This window comes from Terrapene carolina, unplaced genomic scaffold (genome assembly GCF_002925995.2).
Source record: "Terrapene carolina triunguis isolate 2854851 unplaced genomic scaffold, T_m_triunguis-2.0 Scaffold95, whole genome shotgun sequence".
Lineage (NCBI taxonomy): Eukaryota > Metazoa > Chordata > Testudines > Emydidae > Terrapene > Terrapene triunguis.
The window spans coordinates 6,413,992-6,427,548 of record NW_020664446.1 but is presented as its reverse complement, the minus strand read 5'-3'; the positions used below and the strand labels follow the sequence as shown (position 1 = coordinate 6,427,548).

The 13,557-nt window shown below is 47.5% G+C and overlaps 1 protein-coding gene across 1 annotated transcript in view; it reads right to left on the bottom strand.

Moving 5' to 3' along the window:
* The window catches only part of SORCS3 (sortilin related VPS10 domain containing receptor 3), a 464,482-nt gene that overhangs the window by 225,391 nt on the left and 225,534 nt on the right, over positions 1-13,557 (bottom strand). Inside the window, exon 3 of the mRNA XM_024208853.2 lies at positions 4,688-4,787. Within this exon, the coding sequence (XP_024064621.2) occupies positions 4,688-4,787 (100 nt within the window). The remainder of the gene's footprint in view (positions 1-4,687; positions 4,788-13,557) is intronic.

The window sequence follows — 13,557 nt, the reverse complement described above, 5'->3', positions numbered from 1 at the left end:
CAGGGTTTAAAAGAGAACTGGATAAAGTCATGGAGATTAAGTCCATTAATGGCTATTAGCCAGGATGGGTAAGGAATGGTGTCCCTAGCCTCTGTTTGTCAGAGGGTGGAGATGGATGGCAGGAGAGAGATCACTTGATCATTACCTGTTGGGTTCACTCCCTTTGGGGCACCTGGCATTGCCACTGTCGGAAGACAGGATACTGGGCTGGATGGACCTTTGGTCTGACCCAGTCTGGCCGTTCTTATGTTCTTTACCCTGAAAGGAGAGAAGTGCCAAGGACCCCATGAAGTTCATTAGGGACTTTGCAATTGGTTTTACGTGGAAGACGCTGAGATGTTATGGTGACGGGTGGCAGGATAAAATCCTAGGATAGATAGATAGATTTTTAAGGGCAGGAAAGACCGTTGCACCATCTGGTCTGATCGCCTGGATAGCACAGGCCAGAGAGTTCCATCCAATTACTCCCGTACTGAGCCCCATAACTTGTGTTTGACTAACGAAATGTTTCCCCACTCCACCCCAAAAAGGCATCCAATCCTAATGGATGGATGGATAGATAGAAAGCATAATTCATGATTGCATGTAAACCTCTGGGAGGTTAAAAGGTGCCATGTAGTTGCAAAGTATTGATAATATTAATCATTATTATGGGAGACAGGGGGCAGCCTGATATTAGGAGACTAGCACCTCCTAATGACCTGTCAACATAACAGCTCTAGACACTATGGAAGAATGCAACTGAATTCAATAACTTGCCATAATGCTCCCCAAAACTGGGGACAAGAGCTCTGCTTTAAAATCAAAAGGGGGGGGGGGGTCAATCTTCTTGCCTTGTACTTTAGTTAAGCCCAGGGATACGTTGCCGATTCAGGTAAATGATGTTTATACACCTGGCATTCAGCTGAGTGCATAAATCCTATTTAGCCATTGAACAGAAGTATTTTTAGGCTTCAAAGGAATCTGACAGGTAATTCCCACTCCAGTTCTACAGGGCAGCCGAGAAGTGATTATCCTTCTCCCTAGTAAATCAATTAGGAACGGATGGATGTAGCAGGGTTCTCCTCCTCCAAGTAACTGTTAATCGTCTAAGCACTAATGAGCAGACAGCGTTAGCAGCAGTGTGCAAGCTAATCAATCGACAGAAAGTGTGAGCATCTCTGAGTCTGACCGACAACCTGGGAGGTTCAAGCTCAGGGAGAAACTGATACACACCGTAAAAACATTTCACCTGGGAATGGAGAGAGAGAGAGAGAGAGAGTTCATGTTGCCCTCTTGTGACAGGTAAACAAAGAGGTTGTAAGACTTACATCCAATGCACATGGGAAGTCACTGCCTATAGCTCAAATGGTTAAGGTTGTGTTTTCATATTGCAGTAGTGCCTAGTGGCTCCAGTCAGAGACAAGTTCGCCATTGTGCTAGGTATCGTATGAACATTTAACAACAACAGAAATGCTCCCTGCCCAGAAAAGTTTACAGTCTAAGTGCGTGGGACTGCTTCCTGTAACATGCATTCATCTCTCTCTCATCCTTAGACAACGCAAAGGGGAGGGTGGCTCACGGTGACGTGATCCTGGGAAATGACAAATCCAAGACAGCAACGGAGATGCTCAAAGCACTTTACAAATTCTGCACATAGAAATCACTTTGTCTTCCACTGATGTGGAGCCAATTTGGGGTTGACACAACGCAGCGTTTAACCGTGTGCAGCAACAATGCGCGACCGTTTAGGACCGGCTGCAGTTGAAGCGGCAAGGAGTGAGTACATATAGTGGATGGTGGGGTAGAACTACCAGGGGTGGCCAACCTGTGGCTCCGGAGCTGCATGCGGCTCTTCAGAAGTTAGCATGCAGCTCTTTGTATAGGTGCTGACTCCAAAGTGGAGCTACAGATGCCAACTTTCCAATGTGCTGTGGGGTGCTCACTGCTCAACCCCTTGCTCTGCCCCAGGTCCTGCCACCGCTCCACCCCTTCCCCCAAGGCCCCTGCTCCTTCCCCTGAGCCTGCCATGCCCTTGCTTCTCCCCCTCCCCACCAGAGTCTCCTGCACACTGCAAAACAGCTGATTGTGGTGGGCGGAGGCATGGGGAGGGAGGGAGGGGGAGGCGCTGATTGGTGGGGCTGCCGATGGGCGGGAGGCACTGGGGGCCGGAGGGGGGTAGCGGATGGGGGGCTGCTGACATATTACGGTGGCTCTTTGGTAATGTTCATTGGTCAATTCTGGCTCCTTCTCAGGCTGGCCACTCCTGGACTAAGCTGTAAATCCAGAAGGGTTTCCGAAGTTATTAGGAAACGGTGTATCCCAAGGCTGTGATTAGCCAAGGAGATAACTCTGATGATGTAATACAGTAGATTCTGCTTAATAGCAACCCCAGTATTAACAACTTTTGCTTACTAGCAACATTTTGCCGGCAAATGATCCTGTCCCATGGACTTTGATATTAATGGGATGTGGATCTTGGCAACAGGCATGCCAGGCTGCCTGTTAACTTTATTAGAAGACAGGTCCTACCTGTAATCAATTTGCTGGCTCCGAACCTGGGCAGCCAAGTACTTCTGTTGCACATCATGGCTTTCAAAAACGTTGACCATCCCTCACGGACAAAGTTAGGGCTCTGGAGGCCCTGCTTGGGCCAGGCACTAAGCAAACGCGAGTAGCTGAGAAGTGGGGTGTCTCAAGATCCATTGTTTGGTGCATTAAGAACAGTGTGACCACTTCACAGGATCACGCAATCAGCACAACCCGGGACGACACGCAGCAAGGTGACGGCCAGGATGGCTTTTTATATACAACCACTATCGTCGAAGTGTGCGCTGCTGCACTCCGTGTCCCACAGGCGGAGCGTCCACTCTAAGGACATACAGCACAGCAGGCGAAGATCGACATTTGCTCTACTCGTTACAGTGCAACGATTATGGCACGTTTTGATCGTGCCTTTTTTTCATTTTATTTTTCAACATTGTATCAAGCAGAAATCGAATAAACAGTAGCTCAGCTTCTACAATTATCGTTGCTTTGCACGAGTACATGTATGCATGAACCTGAAAACAAAGCCATCCGCTTCCTGGAAACTGCCAGATAATGGCACCATTTTGCTGGGAAACAAGTGGTTGCTAATAAGCAAAGGGTACTGTATCTGCAACCTGATATCCTGCTTCAGATCTTAGGTGGGTGAAGTTGCTCTGGAAACAGAATGAACTGGAATCAGCTCTCCAGCTTGCTTCATACAGCCATAGCTTTTAAGGCCAGAAGAGATCATTGTGATCCTCTAGTCTGAGCTGCTGTATGGCACAAGCCAGAGAACTTCACCCAGCACCAAGAGACTGTCTCCATATCAATCCTGTGCACTAGACCAACCAGTTTTGAATCAACCCTATCTGATGCTTGTGTGGTTTCAATTACACTCAGTTGAATAAAGTCTCTTAATGAGGCCAGTTGTCATCTTTCTGACTTGCCTTTGGACTCTCAAAAAACCACTCCTCCGAGGACAACAGCTGGGACCTTGTGGGGGCAAGCAGTGACAAAATCTGTACAGCAAAATGCAAACAACTTTGCCCTATTTCACTCAGAACATTGACCAGGTGAAGACAATTTTCACGAGAATTCAGCCTCTGCTTTGAAAAAAATAAAAAAGCTGCCATATACATATGGGTACGGGTAGTTCTGGCTGATTGCTATAGAAATGTGCCCGCCATAAAGATTGCAGACAGAGAAATAAACATCAGTCCTGAAACCTCTGTGGCCTGACCGGTGATGGAAAAACAATAGTAAATAATAATAGCAGCAAAATACAACTCTGGCAAGCTATCTAGAGAGACATGAGATAGGCAGTTTGAAAATGATCAAACGTAACCGTCTCCGAGCCTGCCTAACGTGCAGTACTGATACAAGCATTTAGCTAGAGCAATCTTGGTCTGACTTCCAGGGGCAGCTGAAAGTGCCAGGGCTCTGCTAGGTCCTTGAACCACCACAGTGATGACTTCAAATCAAAAAGCACTCAGTTGTCACGCTCGGTCTGTGTTCTGTGAGTCAGCTGCAGCTCTAATTGCATCATGTGGGAAGCCTGGGCAGAAGGCTTGAAAGCTATGACATCATGTTCTCTCCCACAAGTTCCACTCAAAGCTTGGGTCCCGGCCCACAGCTCCACACGCACGCATATCAGCCCTCTGACGTGAGGTAACCAGCCACGGGGGTCAGCTACAGCTTTTCCTCCAACTCTTTTGCTAAAGTAAGGAAACATAAAAGGAAGCAACGTCGAATGCAAGGAAGGGATGTCTTTTACCTGGTGTTTCCAATACTAAGTGGCTGATAATAAGGCAAGGAAAGGTGGATTAGTTGAAATCAGCAGAGGCAAGCGTCTCACAAACATTTGTGTGAATTCAGCTTATTTGGAGGTAGAACAGTCAGCAACAAGTCAATGTACCTCCCTCATTTCTCTAACAACAAACTAGACACTTTCTGTGTAAGATTAAGGGCTTGATTCTGATCTGTATTACTGCTGTGTGAATCAAGAGTAATTCCACTGAACTTCACGGAGTTACACCAGTGTAAATTAGGCCAGATTCACGTCCTTGAGTGCCTCATGATTTACTGCTGGAGTCTGCATTCGGATCAGAATTCTTTTTTAAAATGAAGCGAGCATGGTAATTTTGTTTCTATGGCTACCAGATCAATGGCTCTCCCTTACCTTCCTCTTGTTCGTAGGACTGACATAAAGGTAGCTCAGCACAGTCTTCAGGCCCACTTTGTCATTTAGCTTTTCATAGGTAGTGCCATAGTCCGTTGACCTGCAGGGAAGAAGAGACAAAAAGAAAATAGAAGGTTATTCAAACGTTGGGGAGGAAAATTAGCATATGAACAGATGCCTGAGGCTGCACATTCTTGTTCCTAAACCTGAGGTTTCATTCAAGGGAGAGGATGGAAAGGGGAGGAGAAAGACCTTGAGCCCTTTGGGACAGAGACTGTGTCTACATCTACCGCTCCCCATTCTGCACTGAGAATCACACGGGCAAACCCCTGTGCCCAGGCAGAGCCTCACTGATTCCAGGTGCACCCAGGTGGTTTTCAATGGAGGATCAGGACTGTTTGTAGGTACCTAAGAATGATCCCCTGATCCCACGCAGCACCTCAGGCACTCCTGTATGACGTGTATTTAAAACAAATAGAACAGATGAGTCCACAACAAAAACCTTGAACACATTCCCCCCCGCCCACCCAAGAGATCGGGATCAAAGTCCATATCCACATCGTAGCAACTGAGTTCATGTCTAAATCAAATGTATCCATACTGCCATCTCTAAAACTCTGTCGCCCCCGTGCGGATCTGTGCCAGGGTTTTTATTTTTCTGCGTTAGGTAGAGAGATTCAGGCAGATCCCACAAGAGACAGCAGATGATCTGGGGGCGACGCTGCCCATTCGTGACTGGCAAAAAGCACTGCTTCCGTCACAAAGGGGTTTCTGCAGCTTTCTCCTCCTCCTCTCTGGGGGCATTTAGAATCCGTTCCCCTTGTTTGTTGCTTCTCTGTGTTTTCACCCCTCCCCCCCAAAAAAAACTAATGTCCATGTAGTCTGCTATCCTGTCTCCAACAGTGGCCAATGCCAGATGCTTCAGGGGAGGATGTAAAATCCTCACTGTGCACCTAACTGTGCAAAATTAATGGCCTGGGAAGAAATTGCCTCCTGACCCTTTATGGTGATCACTGCTCAGTTTATGCCCTGAAGCATGAGGATTGGTGGCCTTGGGATGTTCTCCTGTCCCTTTCCTCCCCCCTCTTTCCCTTCATCCTCCTCCTTATATATTTGAATAGAAAATATTTAGGAACGCAATGCACTTGCTAGATGTACGCTCCCTCTGATACCAGCTGTAGCACAGGTGTTCGTTATCATGATTTCAGTGTCACTGGTTCTGAAGTGTCAGGGGGTGCTGTGATCAGTACTCTGATCCCTACGCATCTGCTGCAGGAATGGGCCATGCACCTCTCCCAATGCCAAAGTGAATAGCATTGCTCCCCTAAAGAGTATAATAGAGCTGCTACAGATCCCCTGCCAATTGACTGTAGAGTCTGATTGATTCCACAGTCTGTCCTCAGCCTGCCTTTTTTACTGCTTCTGTGTGGATAATGCACCCCAGCATCACACTGAAAGAGTCCAATGTTGGTGTTGTCCACTGCAAAGCATCAAAACAAGATGTCTGGGGCCAGGCTCCAGAGCAAATCAATGGTGAAATCCATAAGGTGGGAAGCCCAGTTATTGTTACCAATGGGACTAGGACATCTCATCATGCCTTTGTTCCCAATTTTTGTAGTTGGTCCCATCTTAAAATGAGCTAAACCAACCCCCATAACTTGAACACCCACAGATCATGAGATGTTTGGAAGCTTAATCAGATTCCAGTTTGTATGGCTTGAGCTTATCTGTACTAAATCTATCTAGGTATCAATACCCAGATCATCACTGAAGTAGCTGGCTGACTTCTCCCTCTCAGAAAATGTTGAAACTAAAGTAGTCTGATGGATAAAACTGAATAATCCAAGAGCAATTAGCTCAGCTGTATGGGGCACTCAGTACATGCACATTCACTGGGGAAGAAATCTTCAACCTATGCTAAATGCTTTGTAATGGAAATAGGATGAACACTGATGTATCTCTTTGGTCTAGCCCCCACCGGCAGTGCTGAAGCTCTGAACAAGTCAGATCCATGATTATACGAGGGAAAGATACAATATATCATATAGTGAAAACCTAACAATGGAAGAAATCACTAATTTCAATCAGTGTTCAAATCAGTTTCAATCAGTGTTCAAATAGAATACAAATAGTAGTTTAATATTCCCACAGGGCCAGTTTGGTTTTGTTCCCATCATCACTTGCAGATCTCCCAAAACACTTTGCACTTGTAAAGATGTCCTAATGACCCTTTCTCATTAGCCCACTATCAGTCACTTGACTTGACCTTTCAAAGACTAGGTAGAGAGGAAGTATGATCATTATTTCTTTAGCTTTCCTTGGGCTCTCTGTATTTCAGTGATGGCCAACAACGGCTTTGCAGAAAGTCTCAAAGGACATCACAGTAATGCTCTGAACTTCCGTAACATCTTCTGTCAAGAGATCCTGAAGCATTTGACCAGGATTAATCCATTCAGACTCACAAAGTCCCAGTGGCTGCATCGGGAAACATTATCCCCATTTTACAGATGAAGAAACTGAGGCATTGGAGCGGTGAAGGCCAAATGTTTCAAACTAGGGTGTCTAAAGTTACACATCTAAATGCATATCTAGCCACCTGAATAGGAGGCCTATATTGAGAGGTGCTGAATCCCTATAGCTACCAGCCTCCTTTTCTGGAAACCAACCCACTTATTTAGGGGCTAGAACGAGTAAGATGTCTAACGTTGGGCACCCAAGTCTAAACATTTTGGCCCAAATAACTTGCCCAAGATCACACAGCAAATGGTGAAGTTGGGAACAAAAGGAGAGCGCTGACTCCACCTTTAACCACTAGGCTGTACTCTCACAGCTACTGACTAGTCACCTGTGCAGCCCCAGACTCCATAAGCAATTTAATGGGATCGCATGTGTTTATGCTCACTCAGGGTTAGCTTCACCAAGGAGGCCAATGAGCTGCCCACTCAGCATCGCAGTGAACGGATTTTATGAGCCCAGTGCCCTAGTAAAATTCACAGCCCTGAATTAGGCCCCCAGGCTCCCTATGCAACACATGGGAAAAGTTAGCAGCAGGAAACTGCCTTAATAACCCTTAATCCAGCCAGGGCACCCCCCTGGCATGTGGGAAAACCAGGTTCAATTCCCCACCCCTGATGGGGAGAAGGGATTTGAACTTGTACCTCCCAGGAGACTGCCCTAACCACTGCATTGAGGTGAAGTTTATCCAGAGGGGCAGCTCTTCCTTTTCCGTGCAGGGTAGGTGTGCTCTGAGCATGCCTACCAGATCAGGAACCAAAGGCTACATAGGCACCTCCAGGGCTAAGCAGCAGCTGAGTGGCGGGAGGGAGGGGATTGTGAATGCTGGACTTAGACGCCTCAGTCCCTTCATGAATCTAGCCCTCAGTGGCTATACTATAATACCTCCATTTCCAACTTCCACGGTTCAAAGACCATCCAGTGCCCAGAGGTCCACATCCAGAGGTGCTTTTACTGTATACATGTCACCAGGGATAGCTGAGCTAATGACCAAAGACAGTCAAAATGGGATACATTCCATTGACTTCATTAATGCGTTGCCTTTAAAGGGCCACATGGCCGTTGATTTTGTTTACTCCAATTGTAGAAACAGGAGGTGGAGGAGATGGTGAATCTAGTGGCTCAAGCACACGCTACTGAGAGTCAGGCTTCTTGGGTTCTCAACTCCTGTGACTCAGTTTACTGATCTGCAAATTGACTATAGCCACAACTAATAGCAATAATACTTAAATATTAGCAATAGCTACTTAAATATTATTGCATACGACAAAGAATCATATTCAGGATTAATTAGTTGATATGTGAAAATAACTGTACTGACATTGTGATAAAATAAATATGATGAATAACAATGATATGATTAGCAATGGTGGAAGTTGTGACGATGAGAGGAAAGACACAGGCTTTCAGTAAAAGGTCCAAAAGCTCATTCTCCTGTACATTCCCGCTCACTAATCTCACAACTAGAGCCGTGGGGAAAATTTCACACACTCCTTTTTTTTTTCCCTGAGAAAAATTCTGATTCAGTGACACGGGAACGTTCAACAGATGTGTACATTTCGACACATTTTTCATTTTGAAAATAAAAAATGTCAAAAAAAAAATCAAAACAGCCAGTTTCAACATTTTCAAAAGAAAATATTTTGATCTTTTTTTTGTTTGAATTGACTTTTTGGTTCAAAATTGCCTTTAATTTTATTTAATAAAAAAAAAAAGAGTAAAAAGCTCCAAATCTAAAAGAAACATTTTGATGTCATCATAACAAAAGATTTGGTTTGACCTGAAATGCAATTTTTTTCAAATTTTCAATGTGATTAATTAAAAAAAAATCATTTTCATTTCAACCCAAAATGATTTTTGTTAGTAATTGTAAAATTGCCAAAGCCAGCTCTCCTTAGATCACAGTTTCCAACTTTCACGTGGTAAATAAGCACCCCGGCTTTCACAATAAGCCAAAACTCAAATGAATCCCATTTCAAAACAAGCCAATCCCTGTGAACCCCAACACTCTATGTGACTAGATCCCCCCTGCGAGCAGTCTGGGACTGTGGTGGTAGCAACAAAGAACGTGGCCCCCTCCAAACGGTGGCCCCCTCCGAACATATGTCCGGGCGGGGCCCCTTACAATGCAGAAACTGGAATGCGGTATTTATTTTGCCACTTTTAGGGGCCCCCTTCCTTGCGGGGCCCCCTCCGGTCGGAGGGTACGGAGGGCGCTCGCCACGCCTCTGAGCTACAAACCAAAAACTAGCCAACGAACAACTCACAAGCTAATTAAGCCCAAAACAAACCCAATTTCTGCATTTTTTTCGCAGGTTTGGCATGTCTGCTCAGAACACCTCATCATCAGTTTGCTCCGCAGTGGCCAGTTTATCCTCTCTCAACACAAAGCTTTTGGGAGATCACCAGCGACAAAGCAAAACGGTGCACCAGGTAAGAGAGAAGAAAGATAAACAGGCCCTCGCACATCTGCATGCTACAGTTCTGGTTGGGATATGCTACCAAAGCAGAGCTTTATATAACCTCCAAAGAGGGAAAGGCCAGGGGGTCTCCATGGAGTCCATTAGGCTCTCATTAACCTATTTTATATGGAAGACACTCAGATACTACGATGACGAGCAGCAATACAAAACCCTAAGACAGACAGACTGTTCTGTGTAGAGTAGCTGTCATTGTCATATAAGGATGGGGAGAGGGGCCTGACGAGATCAAAGGTCAGCCTCCATTTTGGAAGATGGGGTCTGGCGTGCAGGGGGCAGCTCCAACAGACTCTCATTGCTGTATTATGGAAAGCCTATGTAACCCACACACCTTCTGGGTGTGGTGTTCTGTCCCACCTAGACCACTTAAAAGCGAGACAGATAAAATATGTCTGCTCTACAGCCTTCACTAAAAGCTAGTTGGCTTTTAGCTCAGGCGGTAGAGGCTCATGTACTAAGCTCCAGAAGTCCCAAGTTCGATTCTGCCCGCCGACTACCGGGGTCTGTTGGCGTTACACCTACATAAAAATAATTGACTTGTTCAATACAAACCCTTGTGTTGCTTTAATGCAAAGTACAATGTGTCCATTCATGAGGGTTACCATATTTGAACACTGAAAAAAGAGGACACTCCACAGGGGCCCCCAAATCCGCCCCCATGCCAACCCCTTCCCTGCCCCCACATTCCAACCCCTTCCCCAAATCCCCACCCCGGCCCCGCCTCCTCCCCTGAGTGCGCCACATTCCCCCTCCCTCCCAGCCACCCGAAGCAGCCGCCTCCTCCCTGGGCTCCAACTTTCCCGGCTTCCAGCGTGTGCGCCCCCGGCCAGGCACTTCCCCTGCGCAGCCGGAGCCGGGGGGGGGCGGGAAGTTGCTTCGGGCTCTGGGCCTGCCCCTGAGCTGGGCATCCCAGCCCCAACGCGCTCCCACCTGCGAGGCTGCATCCCAGCCGCGGGCTCCCTCTCTGGCCAGGCTAGAGCAGAGAAGTGCTGCAACAGCTCAGGCCGGGCGGCTGTGGGAGGCGCTGCCGCGCACCGAGAAACTTTCCCCTGCGCTGGGACCCCCCTGGGCAGCGGCTCAGCAGGGGAGAGGGAGGCAGGCCCAGCTGCACAGACCACTGGCGGGGGGGCTCCTTGCACGGCCGGGGCGGAGTGGGGAGATTGAAGCTCTGCCAGAGCTGCGGGGGATGCTCGGAGGAGGGAGAAGTGGCCGCGGGTCCCCCCCCCACCCGCAACACTGGGGTTGCAGCAGCACTGTGGGAGGAGGGGGGGTTGCAATCCGCAGGCTGCAGCGAGCTGTCACCCCAAGAGGAGAGAGAGGCAGTGGGTAGGGTTATCATACATCTGTATTTTCTGGACATTTTTATATATTTAAAAAGTCCTCCCAGACGGCGATTAACAACTAAAATGCTAGACATGTCCGGGAAAATACGGACATTTGGTAACCCTACATTCACCCTTGTATACACCATGCCCAGTGCCACCTGTATGGCCGAAACAAATTACGTTGAAGGAAGAATATCGACTGGTTTCTAGGGACAACGATTGCATCGATCCAGTCCAAGGGAGACATATGAGCCCTCTATTCAAATCAATCAACTTTCCTTGAAGCTACAATGGCACTGAAACCTGTTTACTCCCCCTGGAAAAAGCAGATTTATAAGGTAAGTCACTTATTTGGAGCTTGTGGATTCTCCTGTAACCCATATGGTAGTCAAAATGCAGGAGAGAAAATTACCTGCTTGATTCAACTGCCCTGACAAGCTATTAAGCATTTAAACCATGATGCACCTGCTCCCAAACTGTATTAGAGCAGGGCTTGTGGACCTAATATGGAGTGAGAAAGTTCCCTCTGGCAAGCCCAGTCATAACTCAATGTAACGAGCACCTAAGGAAATCAATCCAATTCCCACATTTATATGAGCGTGGGCTTCCTCACAAACCCTACAGACAAATGGGCCTGAGCCAGCACCTTCTAATATTGCAATAACAAGCACTCATCCTGGGGAAATGAAACGGAGGTGGCAAGAGAGAGCGGGAGAGCGAGGGAGAGAATATTGGAGCAGACAACGACCCACCTGGGACAGCCAGGAAGGAGCCTATCTTCAGAAAGGACAAGGTTACACCAGCTGACTCTTGTCAGCAGAGCTGTCCCATCAGCCCGGTCTCCCACCCTGCCCCGCCCATGCTCTGGCAGGGAGAGAAAAGGAAAATGGAGGGGTTTTGTTTGTTTGCATCTTGAACCATTCGGCTGAGGGAACAGGCAATAAAATATGGATCAGCCCCTTGGGGATGGAATTCCTGCAAACACTGCGACTTGTTTAGCTGGGAGTGTGCGTGTGTCTGAGTCTCCCTGTAAGCAGAGGTCTTCTCTCTCCCGCGGGGTGAGTCACAGTGCGCGTGTGCATTTTCTGTCTCCCCTTCGCTTACTGTCCCCTCTGAATGTGCCTCTGTCTCTGTCGGAGATGAAAGAATGTCTGGGGACGTGGTGAAATGTGCGGCGATCCCTGCAGAGCTGGACACCGACACTCAGGGATAGCCCCAGTTCACCCATCAGTGGCCCTGCAATCCCTGTAGCTACACCACCATGGCCCCCTAAGCACGGAGAGGAGCAGGAGCAATGCAAACCCTGCTGTCTCTTGTCTGTACGCAGGGACCAGCAATGGTTTGCACCCATTGCTGGTCTTCAGTGGCTGAATCGGGGTTATACCAGAGCGTAGGCCAGGCCTTAATTTCAGAGAGCACGAGGGATGGAAACGCTTGCTCCAGATTTACAAGTCATAGAAACCCTCTGTGAGAGTCACCAGCTTCCCGCCCAGCTGGGGAGGCTGAGTCGCGGAGGGCTGCATGTAACTGGCACGCATACCTGTGCATTTAAAATGACGAGTAAACGCACAGAACCTGGCGCGTTAGACAGCTGACCCACTGCCCCATTTCACAATGCTGTTGTGTTCCCACCACCCCTTGTATGTCCCTCCTGCTCTCTCTCACAGCTTATTTCCACAGCGGCTGTGGGCTATTGGCACTCTATTTGTCCTACCCTGGTGATATTTCCCCCTGCACTTGGGATCTGAGAGGCGCACATTTCTTGTGCTGCTTCACTGCCCAGAGGTGAATTTCACCTTCCACAATTCGGATATTGCACAGTTACCAGTACTCAAGCCCTCTGGGTCACTGTTACTGCAGGGGAGAGAATTTGTTCAAAGTCCCAATCAATGCTCTGTGACTTGGCAGTCAACAGGACCCAGGCCACTTTGGGTTGCGGAGTGCAATGGTTCACTCTGCTTTGTCCTTGATGCCCCTTGGTTTGTTCCTCTGATGTTCCAATGTGTCCAGTGATGTGCTGCTGAGCCTCCCTATGCTGGTGACACACAAATTGGGGGAGTGGTAAATAATCAAGAGAACACGTCACTGATTCAGGGCAGTCTGGATCGTTAGGGAAACTGGGCACAAGCAAACCCTTTTAATACAGCTAATTGTAAACGTATATATCTAGGAATAAAGAATGCAGACCATACTTATGGGATGGAGGACTCTATCCTGGGAAGCAGTGATTTGGGGCTGTGGTGGATAATCAGCTGAACATGAGCTCCCAATGTGGCCAAAAGAGTTAATGCCATCCTAGGATGAACAAACAGGGGAATCTCAAGTATGAAAAGAGAGGTTATTTTACCTCTGTATTTGGCACTCGTCTGACCGCTGCTGGAATCTTGTGTCCAGTTCTGATGCCCACAATTCAAGAAGGATGTTGATAAATTGGAGAGGGGTCAGAGAAGAACCACAAGAATGATTAAAGCATTAGAAAACATGCCTTGCTGTCATAGATTCAAAGAGCTCAATCTATTTACCTTAACAAAGAGAAGGCACAGTCTACCCG